Here is an 18,415-nt window from a genome sequence, read left to right on the forward strand (position 1 = left end):
TCCGCAGGCCAATCACCACAAGGCTCGGCCGCGGAGAGAGAGCGCCGGGCTGGCAGCGGCCCCTAGCGGCGGAAGGAGGCGCGGACGCACGTGGAGACGCCTGTACGGAGCCCACCAGCGTGGGAAGCTCCGGCTCCCGTCCCGCCCCGCCGTTCGCGGCTTGGACGCGTGTCGTAGGCTTCGCACGACGCGCACAGCCTGTGGGCACGCAGGTTGGACTAGTTAGGGGATGAATGGACGGGTGGGGAACACAGACGCCGTTCTCCCCTCCCCGCCCGGCCTTCTTTCCTAAATAAACCGTTTCCCACTATTTTTTTTTTTAATTTGATTTATATGCCGCCCTTCTCCGGAGACTCAGGGCGGCTTACAATGCGTTAAGCAATAGCAATATTAAAAGTCCGTAGAACGCGGGTGTCCAACTTTGCCAACTTTAAGACTTATAGATTTCTGCATATAAACAAAATTTGTATAAGATGTTTTACATGTACCCCCGACGAGAATAGCCAGAATGCTCAAGAATAAATCTGAAAAATGTTGGAAATCTCATCAGATACCGGGTTCATATTACCATATGTGGTGGACATGTGCAGAAGCCAAAAGATACTGGACTAAAATCCACACATGGTTGGAAAAAAACACACAGATTTTAAATCAGAGATTTTTTTTATTGGGGATTGTACCTGAAATATATAACAGAGAATTGAGATACCTGATTTTGAATGTATTAACAGCGGCTAGAATTCTGTTTGCTAAAAATTGGAAAAATGAAAAAAATATACCAACACAGGATGAAGATATTAAGAAAATAATGGAATGTGGTGAAATGAGCAAATTGACATTTGAAATTAGAGAACAAGGTAAACAATATTATAAGATATGGGACTTATTTTATCAATGGTTAGATAAAAAAATATGGGAATGAAAAGATGAGAGATTTTTATAATACAAGAATTGTAGTATTACATAAAATATAACAAAGATGTATTATTGGATCGATTTAGTGATGAAATGAATGTTATAATATAAATTAACTCAAATCTTAGAATATTTTGTACAAAATGGGGGAAGAATAGCTGTAGTCAAATAAATGATCAATGAGGACAATAATACATAGATATATATTAGATCGATAATATAAGAATTTAGGTAAACTGTAAGCTATGAATATGGTGAAGATGCACAAAAGACTTGTAACCAACCGACACACTGTGTGTAATTGAAGATGGTTTTGTGTTTTTATGTATGTTTGTTTAAAAATAAAAAAAAATTCAAAAACAAAAGACTTACGGATTTCAACTCCCAGAATTCCCAAAGCTGGCTGGGAAATTCTGGGAGTTGAAGTTGTCAAAGTTGGGCATGCATGCAAAAAAAAAAAAAAAAAAACTGGAGCAAAAATGGCCTTTCCAGATGCCATCTGGAGGCGTGAAAAGAACGCCGCCTTTCTTTCCCCTCTGTCGGGAAAAACCCCACGGAGGACCCGCCCCGCGTGGTCATGGCTCGGAATAAGGAAGTCGTTGCAAATGGCAGTTGCCCTCCTTCGCAGCCCTCCTCCCCCCCCCTCGGCCTGGAGCTTCCCCTCGCCCCCAGCTGCAATCCGGCCAGCCAGGTCGTCGCAGGCTTCTTGCTTGAGAAATGAATGGTTTTAAAGAAGCCTTTTATTGACGGGGGAAAACGCATCTCCAAAGGAAAACCAGGGCGATGTGTGGGCTTTTACAGCTTTGCAGGTCGAAGTGTTGCAGAATAACAATTCCAAGAAAGAGCTGAGCGGGTATTTCAAGGAATCGCCTGGAGGTGATCTACCTGCATAAGCAACACGGTTGACCCCCCCCCTTCTTTGGGGCAGCCTGTCAAATATTGGAAAACTGCTATCAAGTCACCCCTCGTCCTTACCTTCCTTAGACTACACACACCCAATTCCTGCAACCCATTCTTCATATGTTTTTCCCTCCAAACCCTTTTTGTCATCTCTGTTGCTGTCTCTGTACTCTTTCTAGAGCCTCAACATTTTTTTGTTTTTAAAACATTTACTTACTGTAGCTGCCGGTCTTTCAGCCAACCCCCACCACTGGCTCCATTTATTCGTACCCATTTACTATGCTCATATTTATACTTCTTAAACCTGTTATCTTTTACATGTTTGACGAAGTAAATAAATGAACGCTGGGCGGCTCCCAACAAAGATTAAAAGGCATATAAAATTATTTTGAAAACTATAAAACCACCAGTTAAAGCAGAAAACCTGGAAACCAACCAAGCCTTGGCACCCATCACTGCTGAGGTTCCTGGGGGAAGCCCCGGTCTTTAAGGCCTTAAGGGAAGAGGCCGAACTTGGGGGCCGGCGGAGGAACTGGGCTAAGGGCCACGGAAAAGGCACCTTCCCAGCTCCCATCAGGTGGCAAGGTTTAGGGGAAGGGGCTAGGAATGGGCGCACCCTCCGCAGGTAGCCTGGCCCTATCAGAGGTGGGGAGGCTGGGAAGCCCCTGCCCCAAAAGGCCAGCTCTGCAGGCGCCTCCCGTGGGGTGAGGGGCTCCTGGATCCGGGGACCTCCGGCTGAAGGCTCGGGGTAGCGCCTGCAGGCGAGGCTTCTCCGGGCGGGCGGGGCGCCCGTGTCTCGTGCCGGCAAAGCGGCCGGCCAGTCGCTAGCCGGGAGCCGCCCTTCGAAGGCCGAGAGCCCCGGGAAGAGGGCAGGAAGGCCAGCAGGGCGTGCAGTGACACATCAACCGAGCTGCTCAGCCAGTCCAACCCCAGCAGAGGCGACGGACGGCGGCGCCAGAGACCCCGACGGGGCAAGGCTTGGCGTGGCTTGCGCTTCTCCGGAGGCGGCGGGGGCTTTGGGCCAGGGGCGCTTAGAATCCCGGGAGCCCCCAAGCCAAGACGGGGCGGGGGGGCGTCTCCGCTTGCCGCCCCCCTCCCTCCCTCCCTCCCCGGGGCGGAGGCGGCGGGAAAGTTCCCCGTCGGCGGAGCGCCCCGCCTCGCGCACTTCCTCCGGCCGCGCACACTTCCTCTTGCGCGCCGCCCGGGAGCACCGCCGCCGCCGCCGCCCGCTCGCTCGCCATGAGCCCAGGTGGGTCTCGCCTCGCCCCGCCCGCCCGCCCGGGACCCCCGCCGCCGCCTCCTGCCTGGCGCCCCCGGCGGACACGGAGCGCGAGGAGCGGCGCCTCCTGCCCCGAAGCCGGCGCGCCTCCTTGGCCCGCGCTCCTAAGGACAGCCGGGGCCGCCCGGGGGAGGGGGTGGGCGGCAGAGCCCCCCGTCCGGCCGCCCTTGTAGGGTCGGAAGCGGCGGGGGTCCCGGAGGAGAAGCGCCCCCTTCATGCGCGCCGGCGGCTGGCGGAGGGTCGCCGGGGGGCTTCGCTTCATTCCGAGCTCTGGCTCGAACCCCGTCGGAGCCCAAGCGTGGCTTGCTTAAGGAGCGCTTCGCCCCCGGGATCGCCCACCGCCGCCTCTGGGTAAGGAGCCGGGCGCTGAACGTCCCCTCCTCCGTCCGTCCGTCCGTCCCGCTTGGGTTGCGGTAGACTGGCCTGGCGCAGGGAGGCTCGATTCCTGCTCCAAAGCGATGCGCTGGCCCACCTTTCTTTCGGGCGCAAATACAAAGGTTGCGCCTCCTTTCCTTGAGGGTGGCCTGCCGGCTAAAGGGGGGCCGAGGGGGGGGCCCGCGGTGAAAGAGCCCCTTTCTTGGGCGGGCGGGCGGGCGGGCGACCAAGCCGGGAGGAGCGATTCGGGAGGGGGAGGGAGGACGCCTCTTTCAACCGGAGCAGGAGTTGAATTAGGACTAGCAAATCCCCAGGGCCGCCAGAATCTGCCCACCCTCGCATGATACGGGATCTGATGGGGTGAGGGATATGGGGGGCGCCCCCTTGCAGGGAGGCTGCTTTAGAAGAGCAGCTGGAAGCAATTGGGGAGGGGGAGAAGCTACAAAAGTTGGAAGGGACCTTGGAGGTCTTCTAGTCCAACCCCCTGCTCAAGCAGGAGATCCTGGACCATTTCAGACAAAAAGGTGCCTCCACCTCTCTCTTTCCATGTTACTCTGTTCCCACCCAGGGAAATTGGGGCGGGGGGGGGGGACATCAAGGCTGGTGACTTCCTCCAAGCCCCCCTCCATTTCCCAGTGTGAATGGGGTCTTTTAGCCCTTCCTGGGCCCCTGAAAGATGGAAGGAAGGCACAGTCTCACAAAATCTGGGAAATTGCCCGTTTCCCTCCCCATTTAACCATGCTGGCTAGATGCTGGTTAACCTTTCCCTTTTCCTAAGACCTCCTCCCGTCACAACTCCCCCCCCCAAAAAACTGAAAATGCTGACTTGCGTTTTCCATCCCTCTTTGGGGAGGCTGCCCGTCAAAGCCCGAAGTTCCTTTTCTGGACTTCCCCATAGCTGAGACCCACCGTCTGCCAGGGCCTCCTTCCTCCTGCTTGGGAGACAGATTCTGGTGGCTGCCTGTTTGCTCCATGCCTGCCTCACCCAGGGAGGAGTGAGGTCCCTTGTGGTATCCCACTAAGATTGGGGGGACCCTTCTGAGAGTATCTCTCCAGTCTGTTGGGGGGGGGCTAGTGATATCATTGAAAGAGTGCAGAGGGGACTGGAGACTAAAACATAGGATGAACTGGGCCTGGCTAGTCTCGTGAAGAGAAGGACCAAGAGAGACAGGAGAGCATCTTCCAATATTTGAGGGGCTGCCCCAGAGAGGAGGAAGGGGGCCAAGCTATTTTCCAGGGCACCTGAAGGCCAGACAAGGAAGAATGGATGGAAACTGATCAAGGAGAGATTCAACCTAGAAATAAGGAGGAATTTTCTGACAGTGAGAACCATCAACCAACGGAACAGAAGTTGTGGGAGCTCCATCACAGGAGGCTTCCAAGAAGAGACTGGACTGCCACCTGTCAGAAATGGTGTAGGGTCTCCTGCTTGGGCAGGGGTTAGACTAGAGGACCTCCAAGGTCCCTTCCAACTCTGTTATTCTGTTCTTGTTCGGTTCAGAATTGATGCACAACGTAACTGACCTCCTCCATTGCACCATTGTACAGAGTTGCCACAATGCCTGGGATGTGGGGGAGACCACTGAGATGAGACTGTCAGGGTTTTCTGTAGGAGTGCCAATCCAGGGAGAAAGAGATGCTCCCCTCCTCCCATGTAACTGCTGGGGCCCCTCTGTAATCTCCCCAATATGTCCTCTCAGTCAACCAGCAAAACTCCCTGCAGAGTGCCAAGAGGCCTAGGGTCAAGGGTGTGTGTGTGGGGGGGAGGGGGGGAACAGACCAGTGAGTTGCAAAACCCGGTTACCTACCAGCCTTGGTTAGTTAGCAATCTGGCTCAGCTCACCCCTCCTGCAAAGGGTTCTTCAGATGTGATTCCAGGCTTCAGATTACAGATTACCAGAGTTGGAAGGGCCCTTGTAGGTCATCTAGTCCAACCCCCTGCTCAAGCAGGAGGCCTTACACCTTTTCTGACAAATGGCTTCACAGCTTGGGAAAATGGCCCCCCTCTTGGATGGCGCAGTCAGTGCATTATAGGCTTTGGCATCCTTTTTTGTGATGGTGGAATGGGGGCTCTGCCATCTCAGGACCCCTGGCTCAAGGTTGGAAGCCATATTTATCCTGGATATGCCCCTGGTGAAGAGAGATCCAAAGCTTGGTGGTTTCCTTGCAGACATTTCATGACCTATCTAGGAAACTTCATCAGTGCTAGAAAGGAGTGGAGATTGCAGGGAGCAGGAGGAGGAAGACTGCAGGGTCCTTGCTGCCCTCTGAGCTTGGTGCTTTTCATACAGACGTTTCATGACCCAACTAGATAACATCATCAGCGCTATCATCATCATTATTAGCACTGATGATGTCACCTAGTTGGGTCATTAAACGTCTGCAAGAAAAAACCCCTCCCAGCTCAGAGGACCCCAATCCAATCCTGAGCTACAAAAATTCCCTTCTTAAATACCCCCACTTGGCTGAAGGATCTGCATTTGGAGACTGAGTCTTCTCCAAATTCAGATTCTTCAGCCAAGCCTGTGCACAGGCAGTCCTCGGCTTATGACCACAATGGAGCCCCCAATTTTTGTGGCTAAGTGAGACATCTGCTCCATTTTAGGGCCTTTCTTGCCACAGTTGTCAAGTGAATCACTGCAGACCCCGGGATACTGCAACCATCATAAATATGAGGCAGTTCCCACGCTTCTGAATTTGGATCCCGTGTTCATGGGACTCCCGCAACAGTGTGAAAACGGTCGTAAGTCAGTTTTTTCAGTGCCATTGTCACCTTGAATGTCACTAAATGAACTGTTGTTAAGTCGAGGGCTACCTGTATCTCTTCACCAGGAACATTTGTGGTGTTTCCTGCTGGGATTCGCAAGCCACCTTCCCTGCACCCTCTCAGAGGCTTTGTGTACACCCGGCACTCGTTCCCGGCCAGATACGTTTTTAAAAGGTCCTGTAAAACAGATCAATATCGAGCAAAATAGCGGCGTTTTATGTCAACGAGAGCCATAAAAAGAGCTGATGTCATTATCCAGCAGCTCAGGATGGAGTGACCTTCTCTGTCCCGAAGGCCCTTGGCTGCCTCCTCCTCCTTTCTGCCTTCTCCTTTCCTCCTTCTCCTTCCCTTCTCCTTCTCCTCCTCCTTCCCTCCTGCTGCTCCTCCTTTCCTCCTCTTTCTCCTCCTCCTTTCCTTCTCCTTTCCTCCTCCTCTTCCTCCTTCTCCCCTCCTCCTCCTCCTTCCCTCCTGCTCCTCCTCCTTCTCCTTTCCTCCTCCTCCCCTCCTCCTCCTCCTCCCTCAGGAAGCCCCCCCCTGACAGGATCCCCCTTCCATCCTAACTCCTGAACCCGAGGCCCACATTATCCTGGCCTCAAATGGCCCCATCCTGATTCTAGCTAAACTGGGAAGAGAAGGAAGGCTGCTTGTGACTTCCAGGCCTCGGATGACAGCAACCCAAAGAGCTGCTTGACATGGGAATTCCAGCACATGTTGTGGGGAAGGACAGCTTTGTGTCCCTGGCTGGCCCCAAACACCTTCCCCCCAGAGCTCCCCCATAACGGAGTCTTGTGGACCTGGGCTCCGTGAGTTCTGTGATGCAGCCATGGTGGTTTGTAAATCCTGGGTAGCATCTTTCTCCTGGGGAGGGGAGGGGAGGGGCTTTGGCCTGCCGTCCTGAGGGGGGGGTGCCCAGTGCATCCAGGCACTCCCAGGGCTGCCCCCATGGGAACAAAACGGGGTCTTGACTGGTTTGGTTGCCTTTAGCAACTCCGGATTTCTGTGGGTCTAAAAACCGCCCGGATCCCCCTTTGCTCTGAGGGTGAGCCGTTTGGCTGTGGGAGCGGATGGTCAAGGGTTGGGACAGCCGTCCATCCTCTGAGGGGTGCCGCCTGAAGGTCAAAGGTCGTGCTTGGGATCCCAAAGTAATTGCAGCGTTTAAGAGGCAGAAAGGAGGGGCTGATTCAGCGCAAGACACAGCAAGGAAACCAGTTTGCTCTGTGCAATGAAGAGAAAGCCCTTGTGGCTTTTGCCCCTGGACTTACTGGCTACTCTTTGACACGGGGAGGGGCGGGGGGGGCGGCTGTGGTCGCTGGGGAAAGGCCTGAGAAAGGTGGCCGGGCACTTGGATTAGTCCTGAGCAGCTTTGGGGGTCTCCTTCCCCAGGCTCAGGGGGCTGCCTGCCAAGTTCTCCTCTTGGGCTTGCCAGGAGAATTGGGTCCTCGGAGGAGGAGGAGGAAGATTGTGGGGTCCTGGTGCTCTCCGAGCTTGGCTGTTTTCTTGCAAACATTTAATTACCCGACTAGGGAACATCATCAGTGCTGAAGGGAGTGGGACTTGCTCTCTCCTGATATACGAATGGGTTGCCCTGTCAGTGTTGGTGGGAGTGTTCTTGGTCTTTCTTTGGTTAGGTTGTTGAGAGAGCAAGACCCCTCCCTTCTAGCACTGATGATGTTCCCTAGATGGGTCATGAAAGGCCTGCAGGAAAACAATCACGCTGAAAGGGGGACAAGGAGGAGGAGGCGGCTGTGGGCTCCTGGGTGCTCTCTGCCCTTGGTTCTTTTCTTGCAGACATCTCATGACCCAACTAGGGAACATCATCAGTGCTAGGCTGAGCTTGGAACCCAGAAACTGCCAATCAGCCCGGAGAAGAGCTGGCCTCTGCCACTCTGGGAGGGGAAGCAGTGTGGCCACCACATTTGTGTGGCCCCAAAGGTGTGGCAAGAGAGAAGGGGCTGTTCGGCTTGCGCCATGTCAAACAGATCCTGATGACTCAGGTTCCTGGCAAGGGAAGACAAAGGGCTGTGTGTGTGTGTGCGGTTCGGCCCCCTTTGCATAGCATTTGCACACAGCTGCAGCCTTTGCGTAAGGGGGAGGGGGCAGAGGAGGACCCGCCCTAAAGGCAGGTGGGGATCCCAGAACTGAGAACTGCAGCACTTTTTCAGGGACCCTCTCCCCACAACAGGCCTTCTGCTACGGGATGCCTGAGCTCATCTAGTCCAACCCACCGCTCCATGGATGACTCTGCTAGCATCGGTGTTCAGCACCTTCCTCCTGGGCCAGCCCTTCAGAGCTCATGAAAGGATTTGGGGATGCTTGTTGATCTCTCAGCTTTATTATTTTAATGCAGACATTTCATGACCCAACTAGGTAACATCATCCGTGCTAGAAAGGAGGAACCAAACCCCACTCCCTTCTAGCAGTGATGGTGTTACTTAGCTGGGTCATGAAACATCTGCCAGAAAACAGCCAATCTCAGAGAGTCCCAAGGACCCCACAGTTCACTCCTGAGCGACAATGTTCTCTTCTATTCCTGCCAAGGATTCTTCTCTCTAGGGGTTCTCTGTGAGACCCCCAAACTTGCAGAGGTATTGGAAGCAGCCTGGCTTGGCCACTCTGGGCCCATTTCTGCTAGGCATTCAGAGAAGCCGGCACTGTTGGTGAAGTTGGGCAAGAGACTCTGAGCCACTCCGGAAACAGACTCGGGCAGGGCCTCGGGGGGGGGGGAGGAGAGGGTCCTGCACGTGCATTGCAAAAGCGCCTCTCGGCTGCACCACCCGGGAAGAAGCCGGGAGTCACGAGCTCCCTGCAGAGGAAGGGGAAGTGATGGTGAGACGTTGAGCTGAGACGTCGGCCCGCCCTGGAGACTTGGAGAAAGGAAGGCTCTGCTCTGGCCTGGAGCAGGCAGGCCCTTATGGGGAAGGGGGCTCCTCCAGAGCCCACCCTGGAAGGAATTGGGATCTGCCAGGGATCGAGTGCTGGCAGGCGGCAGGAAGATCTGCCCTCCCCCGCCCCATGGCATCGGGGGACACTGAGTTCAAACTAAAAACGAGTCAGCAGGGCACCAGAAACTATTTAATTGGATGAAATTTATATTACCTCAATCCAACTTGGACGCTGGGCCCACTTGCAATATCAGGATGTAGGTAGTCCTCAACTTACAACCATTCATTTAGTGACTGGATGAAATTACAATGGCACTGAAAAAATGACTTAGGACCGGGCTATGGGTTTGAGCTCTGAGCTTGGCAATTTGGGTGCAACCATTTTGTCACCATTCGAGGAGACGTTGTCAGTACGCTTTGAATTGTGCTCGTCTGTCCAAGCACAGGCCTTTCAATGCCTTTTGATATGATGCAAATCGGTGACTCTTGTTTGTTCTGAGTCATGGAATGATTTCGGACAGACGAGCACAATTCAAAGCGCACTGACGACGTCTCCTCGAATGGTGACAAAACGTGGGCACGACTCTCTTAACAACTACCTTGCTTAGCAGTGGAAATTCTGGTCTCTGTTGTGGTTCTAAGTTGAGGACTCCCTGTATAGGAACAAACAATAGTGGAGACTATCATCAGCCCTGAAAAGGTGGCTCCTTAACATTGCCTGGGGGGACATGGGGGGTCTGAGGGACAGCTGTCCATCCCCAGGTCACTGTGTATGGATAGCAGCCCAACCCTCAATGCAGAGGGCGCCTCCTGTCCAGAGCAGAGCCTCTATATTTACAGAATAAGAATTGGAGGTTTTCTAGACCGACCTCCTGCATCATGTCAGATGGGGGGCTCTCCAGTCTCTTCTTAAAAACCTTCAGTGATGCAGGACCTACAATTCTGGAGAGTAGCCCTTCCACTGTTTAATTGTTCTGTCAGGAAATTTCTCCTTAGTTCTAGGTTGCTTCTCTCCTTGCTTAGTTTCCACCCATTGCTTCTTGTCCTATCTACCTCAGGTGCTTTGGAGAATAGCTTGACTCCCCTCTTCTTTAGGGCAGCCCCTGAGATACTGGAAGGCTGCTATCATGTCTCCCCTGGTCCTTCTCTTCATCAAACTAGACATACCCAGTTCCTGCAACCGTTCATCATGTTTCAGCCTCCAGTTCTCTAATCCTCTTTGTTGCTCTTCTCTGCATTCTTTCTAGAGTCTCAACATCTTTTTTATATCACTATGAACAAAATTGGATGCCGTATTCCAAGTGTGGCCTTACTAAGGCATTATAAAATGGTACTAACACTTTACGTGATCTTGATTCTCTCCCTCTGTTAATGCAGCCTAGGATTGGCCTTTTTGGCGGCTGCTGCACACGGCTGGCTCCTAATTAAAGGATTTAATCCTAGGACTCCAAGATTCCTCTCCCAGTTACTACTATTGAGCCAGGTACCACACATACTGTACCTGTACTACACCGAATGTACTACAAGCCTTCGGTTTTTCATGCCCAAGTGTAAAACTGGGGAAAGGATCCCCGGGGCAAGTGCTTCAAGGAGGGCTCCCTCCTTCGCCAGTGATGGGTGGGAGGTAGGGCTGGGGGGGGGGCTTCCATTTTGATTTCCTGCCTGGGGCTCCAAGCCGTCTTCAGCTGTCCCAGCGTGGCTGGCTTCCTGTTTAGATTTCTGCAAGCGGCTCTTCACTTCCGCTTCTCTCTCTCTCTCTCTCTCTCGCTCTCAGCGAGGCGCACCACGCCCGCCCTCGGCCCCTTCCTCTGCAGATGCAATGGGAGGGGGTGGGGGGAGCAACCCGGGGGTGTCCTCCCTCCCTCCCTCTTTGGGGCCCAAAGGGCCAGAGGTTGAGTGTGAGAGGGTGTCACTCTGGTAGCCCCTCTCCCGACTTTTATTCCCAATGAATAAAAAGCAGAGGTTTTTGTGAAGAGGGACTTGTTCCATGAGAAGCTGCCTCTCTCCAAAACTTTGGCCTTTTAGTAAAATATACAGGCAGTCCTCACGTTAGGACCGTAATTGAGCACAAAATTTCCATTGTTAATTGAGACAGTTATTGAGTGAGTTTTGCTCCATTTTACGACCTTTCTTGCCACATGGTTGTTAAGTGAATCCAACTTCCCCATTGGTTTTGCTTGTCAGAAGGTTGCAAAAGGGGATCCCATGACCCCGGGACACTGCGACCGTCATAAATACGAGTCCGTTGCCAAGCGTCTGAATTTGGAGCTGTGGGGATGCTGTAATGGTCATTAGTGTGAAAAATGGTCCTAAGTCACTTTTCCCAATTGTAACTTCGAACAGTCACTAAATGAAAGGTCGTAAATCGAGGGCTTCTGAATTTGTTGAGAAATGGGACTCCTAGAGTTCTGCTGGTGTTTCGTCCCCTAGACTGATGTGATTCTAGAGGGCAAATAGAGGGTATGAATGAATGAAATGGCCCCACCATGCTCAGGAGCCTTTCTGTAAGAGAGACTCTGGGGAGGAAAAGCAGGGGGAAGCCTGATCTCTAGGCCCAGAGCAGCCTTTAGACCCCCTGGGGTTATGGGGAGCTGGTGCAAGTGGGGTGCAGGAGGAGGTTCCCTGTTCAGGAAAGCAAAGCCCCACTGATTTCTTCTTCCTAGAAGTAAGACAACGGCACTTCTCTTGGCTGAAGACAAGCAAGGAGGACCGGGGGGGGGGGCATGATAGCAGCCTTCCAGTATTTGAGGGGCTGCCACATAGAAGGGGGGGGGGAGGTCAACCTCTTATCCAAAACACCTGAAGGCAGGACAAGAAGCAACAACGGGTGGAAACTCATCAAGGAGAGAAGCAACCTGGAATTGAGGAGAAACTTCCTGACAGTGAGGACAATTAACCAGTGGAACGGCTTGCCACCAGAAGTTGTGGCAGTTGCTCCATCACTGGAGATTTTCAAGGAGACTGGATGGTCATTTGTCCAGAATGGTCTAGGTCAGGTCTCCTGCTTGAGCAGGAGGTTGGACTAGAAGACCTCCAAGGTCTCTGCCAACTCTGTTCCTCTATACAATTCTGTGAATTCTGGCCTTCCAATGGGGCTGCCATCCCTACTGTGACTAAGTCCAGCCATCTTACTGCTGGTTCTCCTCCTCTTCTCCTTCCTTCCTTCCTTCCTTCCACTTCTGCCAGCCTCAGAGGCTTCAGCCTTAGTGCAGCTGCATCTTCACATCCTGTATAGGAAGCAGCATAATTTGAACTTGGTCATTGATGCTCAAAGGAGAACTCTGGGTCGATTTAATTTGGTTTATTTTCTCGCCTGACCCTTCCTTCCTTCCTCCCCTTCCTTTCCCCCTTCCTTCCTTCCTTCCCTCCCTTCCTTCCTCCTTCCCCTTCCTTCCCCCCTACTTCCTTCCTCCCTCCCTCCTCCCCTCCCCTTCGTTCCTCCCTCCTTCCCCTTCCTTCCTTCCTCTCTCCCTCCCTTCCCAGTATCTAGTCATCCAGCATAAGAACTAACCATCAGCCCCCCCACAACATCTCCAGAGACATAAATCACTTCCCACAAGTCCTGTGGCACCTTGAAAGCTCACCAATGATGTGAGAAGAGCTAAAGTGTGCAAGAAGTGTTTCCCATGGGCCCATCCTCCACCAAATTGACTTTAACCGTCAATTTACTGTAAAACTGTCAGCTCAGGCAAGCGGCACCTCCTGGGAACGCTTACAGACTGATTTCGCATCGCCCACCAAGGCGTGCCACGACAGTTCACGCTGAAAGCAAAAGACGACAAAAGCTTTTGCACGTTGTTTTTTCGTTGCAATTAGGAAAGCTTTCTGCAAGCCGAATGTGTGAATTTGGCTGCTTTTGAAGGAAGGAGGCTGGGAGGGCTGCAGTCCAATTGGCTGCCCAATCTTTTGTCGCTTTGAGAAAAGTCCCTGGGGTGGGTGGGTCAGTGGGTGGGCTCACCAGGAAAAGCTGGATCTGGCCGCTGTCCAAAATCCAGGAGAGCTGCTTTCAAGGTGGACTGGACAGGCTGAGTGAGAACTGACCAGCCATCTCAGCCTAAAGCCAGGTTATCCAACCTTGGCCACTTTTAAGACTAGGGGACTTCAACTCCCAGAATCCCCCAGCCAGCTCTGGGTTGGAGTCCAATTCTGGGAGTTGAAGTCCACAAGTCTTCAAAGTGGCCAAGGTTGGAGACGGCTGGTCTAACCATTTGTGGCCATCCCCTTGAACAGAGGGCAGGAAAGGAATCACGTGCCCCCCAGAAAAGCCTTGTAGCAGTAGACGAGTAGCCCACCCGGACTCTGGGAATCCCCCCAGGTAATGGCCGACCTCCGCAAGGCTCACGCTGCCATCTCTTGCTCCAGCAGCCTCCGGGGGCTTTTGCAAGTGTCGCCTGTGAGTTCAAATCCTGCAGGTTAAAGCAGCCCTTCCAGCCCGTAAGATATTAGAACGGGGGACGGTCTATAAAAACGGAGGACGTCTAGAGATGCTCCTGTGTTAGAGATCAATGGGCAGCCCTGGGCATGGCGGGCATGAGCATTTTCGGTGCCTCCAGGGGGGCAGAGATGAAGAGCAGAGTAAGTCGGGAGGGGCTGATGAAGAAGAGGCTGCCATTTGTCAGAAATGTGTAGGGTCTCCTGCTTGGGCGGGGGGGTTGGACTAGATGACCTACAAGGTCCCTTCCGTTAATCTGTAATCTGATGGGGTCATTCACATATATGCAGATAGTTCTCGATTTACAACCGCGATGGAGCCCAAAATTTGTTAAATGAGCTTTGCTCCATTTTACGACTTTCCTCGCCACCGTTCTTAAGTGAATCACTGCCGTGGTTGAGTTAGTCACACGGTTGCTAAGTGAATCTGGCTTCCCCATCGACTTCGATCATGTGACCCCTGGGACGCTGTGACCGTCATAAATATGAGTCATTTGCCGAGTGTCCGAATTTTGATGACGGGATTGCTGCAACGGTCGTAAGTGTGAAAAACGATCCCAAGTGCCTTTTTTCAGTGCTATTGTTAAACTTCAAACGGTCACTAAACAAATGGTTGTAAATCGAGAACTGCCTGTACACACACACCCCTGTCTCTGCCAGCCTCTTCCCAGCGTTTCTTGTTTTTTGATCCTCCCGCAGGTCGCTGAGGCCGAGAGCCCCGGAGAGCCGCTGCAATGCAGAGCATCAAATGCGTGGTGGTGGGTGACGGGGCAGTGGGCAAGACCTGCCTGCTCATCTGCTACACCACCAACGCCTTCCCCAACGAGTACATCCCCACCGTCTTCGACAACTACAGCGCCCAGAACACGGTGGACGGCAGGACCATCAACCTGAACTTGTGGGACACGGCCGGCCAGGAGGAGTACGACCGCCTGCGCACCCTCTCCTACCCGCAGACCAACGTCTTCATCATCTGCTTCTCCATCGCCAGCCCGCCCTCCTACGAGAACGTCAAGCACAAGTGGTACCCGGAGGTCTGCCACCACTGCCCCGAAGTGCCCATCCTCCTGGTGGGCACCAAGAAAGACCTGCGCAGCAACCCGGAGACCCTGAAGAAGTTGAAGGAACAGAACCAGCTGCCCGTCACCCCCCAGCAGGGCGCCGGCCTCGCCAAGCAGATCCACGCCGTCAAGTACCTGGAGTGCTCGGCCCTCAACCAGGAGGGCATCAAGGAGGTCTTCACCGAAGCCGTCCGGGCCGTCCTCAACCCGGCCCCGCCCAAGCCCAAGAAGGTCTGCCGGCTGCTTTGAAGGGGGGCCCCGCTGCCCTCTGCTTATGCCCAGGAGCACCCTCTCTGCTTGCCCAAGCTCTGCTTCCCAGGAAGGCTCAGGGACCAGCCGGCTTGGAGCGCCCGCTCAGGCACGGAGCCTTTTCCCCCCAAGGGGGAGCAAAGGCCAGGATGACTGGCCCTCCATTTACGACCAGACTTCCCGTGGCTAAGAAGTGTGGTTGCTAAATGAGTCACACCTGATTTTTTGGCCTTTTTTTTTTGCCACCGTTGTTAAGCCACAGGTACAGCACCTAGCCTTATATTCCACCCCGTAGGGCTTTACAGCTGCACTCTGAACCAGCCTTATTTAACAAACAAAATAACAGAGTCTGAAGGGACCTTGGAGGTCTTCTAGTCCAACCCTCTGCTCAAGAGGAGACCCAAAATCTGGGTCCTCATTCGACCGACCTCAGAAGGATGGGAGGCTGAGTCAACTTTGAGCCGGTCAGGATCGAACTCCTGGCAGTGGGCAGAGTCAGCCTGCAATGCTGCACTCTAACCACTGGGCCACCAGGGCTCCACGGTTAAGTGAATCATTGCTGTTCAATGAATCAGGCAGTCGTTCAGCGAATCTGGCATCCCCCATTGACTTTGCTTGTCAGAAGCCGGCTGAGAAAGCCACCTGTGGCGATCACATCACCCCGGGATGCCACCACTGCCTTAGACACATGCCCGTGGCCAAGGGCCTGGATTTGGATCAGATGGCCATGGGGATGCTGGAAGGTCATTAGTCACTTATTACAGTGCTGTTGCAACTTTGGTCACTAAACGAATGGTGGAAGGCAAAGGACTGCCGGTACCCCCAGCTATGCTAAGCTTCCCGTTTCCTGGACGGGGTCAAGAGGAGGCGCCCAGAGGGGCTTCTCCAAGCGGCAACTGGACTTTCCTGGGTTTTCCTTGAGGACGTTTCGCTGCTTCTCCTCCGAGAAGCTTCACTGGAGCCGAAGTGAAACGTCTTCAAGGAAGGAAACCAAGGAAGGTCCAGTTGCCTCTTTGGGACAACCAGAGGGCTGAGAACCTCCAGAGGCTTCCTTCTCTCCCTGCTCTTCCTGGGCAGAGGTGCCAAGCCATCCGCTTGGCAGAAAATCCGCCCCAGGAGAGGGAGGGTGAAGCAGAAGGCGGAGACCTGCCCTGGTCCCTTCGCACCCAGCCGAAGGGTCCCTCGGACGCGGAAGGAGGCCAGGGGCGCCTTGCAGAATTGAAACATGGCAGTTTTGGCAGCTGCCAAGCGAGATGCCCCTTTTGCCGCCTCCGCCTCCTCCTCCTCCTCCAGCTCCACATCCTGTTTACAAAGGAAACGCTCCGTTTTCAGGGCCGGCCGTTTTGCGCTTCCGCCGTTTTCCTTCTGCGAAGACTCTCTGTGGGCTCTCCACTCCCAGGGCTCTCCTCTGCCGGTGGGTTTGCAGCCTGGGCCTTTTCCTCTTCGCCTTTCACTGCCAGAGGCAACGGGGCATCTCCTGAGCACGTCCAGAGATTCCCTCCGCACTGCCACCGGAGACAGCCGGCTTCTGCACACGCTTTGTGTCGAGCGGGAGAACAGAGGACACGCCGGAAGACCCCAAATCCAGACTGTTCCCACCCCCCTTAGTTCAAACTCAGCCTCTCTCGCACTCCTGGGCCACCCTTGGCGAGGCCCGGCCATTGGTCGGCTGGGTTCCACCGTCATGGGGACTAGCAACTTGCTGGAATGGCTTGGAAGTCAGGATTCTCAGGATTCTCCATGCTCAGGTAGCCTTTCGGACGTTGTGGCTCACAGCCCTTGTGGCGGACCAGCCCTCCAGGAGTTTTCTCAATCAGAAAGAGCTATGGGGGTCTAGCTGCCCAGACACCCCACTGCCCAACAGACGCTTCCTCCTGTTTTTCTCCAGCTCACCACGTTCCGGAGCAGCGGCCTCACCAGCCTTTGGCCTGGAAGACTTCGGGGGGGGGGGGCTCACCCTGCATTCCCTGCGGTGATTTCCCTGCACCAGAGTCTTTTTGTTACCCCCCCCCCAAATAAAGATGGCAACTTCCCCCATGTCTCTCAGGCTCCTTCTCAGGTTGATGTGGGGTCTGTGTTATCCAGGGGTGTAGGACAACTTGTTACGGGACAACTTAATACGAGGTAACTATACTCTAGGCCAGGGGTCTGCAACCTTAAACACTCAAAGAGCCATTTGGACCCGTTTCCCACAGAAAAGAAAAACACCGGGAGCCACAAAACCCTTCCCGTGCCTGACTCTTTCTTGAGCGGCCACAAAACTAGCCTATGTAGTTGAATTAAACTTTTGTTTTCTTCTTAAACTTTTCTTTTCTTGGATTTAACCGTGGTTGGCCTATTGGGGGTTGAAAAGCTCAATAAATCGCGTGCCGGTGGGTGTCACACATTGGTGGTTGTGACGCATATTTTGAGTGACCGGGAGCCGCAGCAGAGGGGTGAAAGAGCCACATGCAGCTCCAGAGCCGCAGGTTGCTGACCCCTGCTCTGGACCTATTATTAGCAATAATATCAATAATAACGTAGCAATAATATATGAATAATAATATAGTTCTCTCGCGGCCAGTTGTCCCATGACAAGGGGTCCCATTCCATGATCCAGCTCTGCATGTGGTCTGGCCAGCTGCAAGGACAGAGGTGGCCCAGTTCAGTCAAAGCAACTAATTTTGCTTCCGTGCTGTGAGGGACAGCTTCAGCCAGGGCTCGGGGGTCACTGCTCCTGCCCGTGGAGGTTCCATCAAGGCTCCTCCTCTGGTGCTTTGATGAAGAACCAAGAGTCTCCTTGCCTTTTCTAAAGGCCCCTGTAAAAGGGCGGCTGGTGTTTCATGGGTTGACTGAGAGGCTGGCCGATGCAGGATGGGGAAAGAGCGAGCCCCTGCCCCAAAGGATTTCGGGAGGGGGGGGAGGGGAGGGACCGTGCTGTAATGCTCTTCCAAAGTCCATAACAAGGTTGAACCTCGACTCAAGGGTGTCACCTGGAGGCTTTGCTCCACAACGTTGGTTACTTTCATCTACCGGAAAGTGGATTTTGAACTCAGGACCACAAAACTGGCCCCGGGAGGAGGAGGAGAAAGACCTCAAGATCCTTGCTTTGATGGCCTATGCCGGGGGTTTCCAAACTTAGAAACTTTAAGGCTTGTGGACCTCAACTCCCAGAATTCCTCAGCGAGCTGGCTGAGGAATTCTGGGAGCTGAAGTCCACAAGTCTTAAACGTTGTCAGGTTTGAGGCCTCTGGGCCATGCAGAGATGGGGCAGTGCCCTTTTTTCAAAGGGGGTAAGAACGTGTGGGACATTCTGGTTCCCTTCCACTGCAGACAGAACCAACTCCCAACAAGGCTGGAAAGCGGCTTGCACCTCTCGGGGCTGACCAGCAACGTCTGGCCACATCTGCCTTCAGGCTGGCTCCAACTGGTCTCCCACTGGCCAAGCAAGCCAGCCCAGAGCATCCTTCCAGCTCTGTGCAAAAATCACCAACAAAGGAGCATTTCCACCACCACCCCACATCATGTGGCGGTCTGTTCCACCGGCCAACAGTTCTTGCATTCATGAAATTCCTTG

The 18,415-nt window shown here is 53.7% G+C and overlaps 1 protein-coding gene across 2 annotated transcripts; it reads left to right on the forward strand.

The window, feature by feature from the left end:
• The first annotated feature begins 2,645 nt into the window (after window positions 1-2,645).
• RHOG (ras homolog family member G) lies at window positions 2,646-16,900 on the forward strand. Of its 2 annotated transcripts, none has more exons than XM_087895668.1 (2): window positions 2,646-3,064; window positions 14,249-16,900. In XM_087895668.1, the coding sequence occupies exon 2, from the start codon at window positions 14,284-14,286 to the stop codon at window positions 14,857-14,859; it is 576 nt and encodes a 191-aa protein (XP_087751794.1). In that variant the 5' UTR covers window positions 2,646-3,064; window positions 14,249-14,283; the 3' UTR covers window positions 14,860-16,900. The 2 variants fall into 2 exon arrangements, with proteins under 2 accessions (XP_087751794.1, XP_060538670.1); XM_060682687.2 differs by having other exon boundaries at window positions 2,960-3,445.
• The last annotated feature ends 1,515 nt before the right edge of the window (window positions 16,901-18,415 follow it).

Source organism: Pantherophis guttatus, chromosome 5 (genome assembly GCF_059756535.1).
Source record: "Pantherophis guttatus breed Tessera chromosome 5, ASM5975653v1, whole genome shotgun sequence".
Classification (NCBI taxonomy): Eukaryota; Metazoa; Chordata; class Lepidosauria; order Squamata; family Colubridae; genus Pantherophis; species Pantherophis guttatus.

Bases quoted from the DNA above. Each gene is read 5' to 3' on its own strand.
- RHOG (XM_087895668.1), top strand. From the start codon at position 14,284: ATGCAGAGCATCAAATGCGTGGTGGTGGGTGACGGGGCAGTGGGCAAG.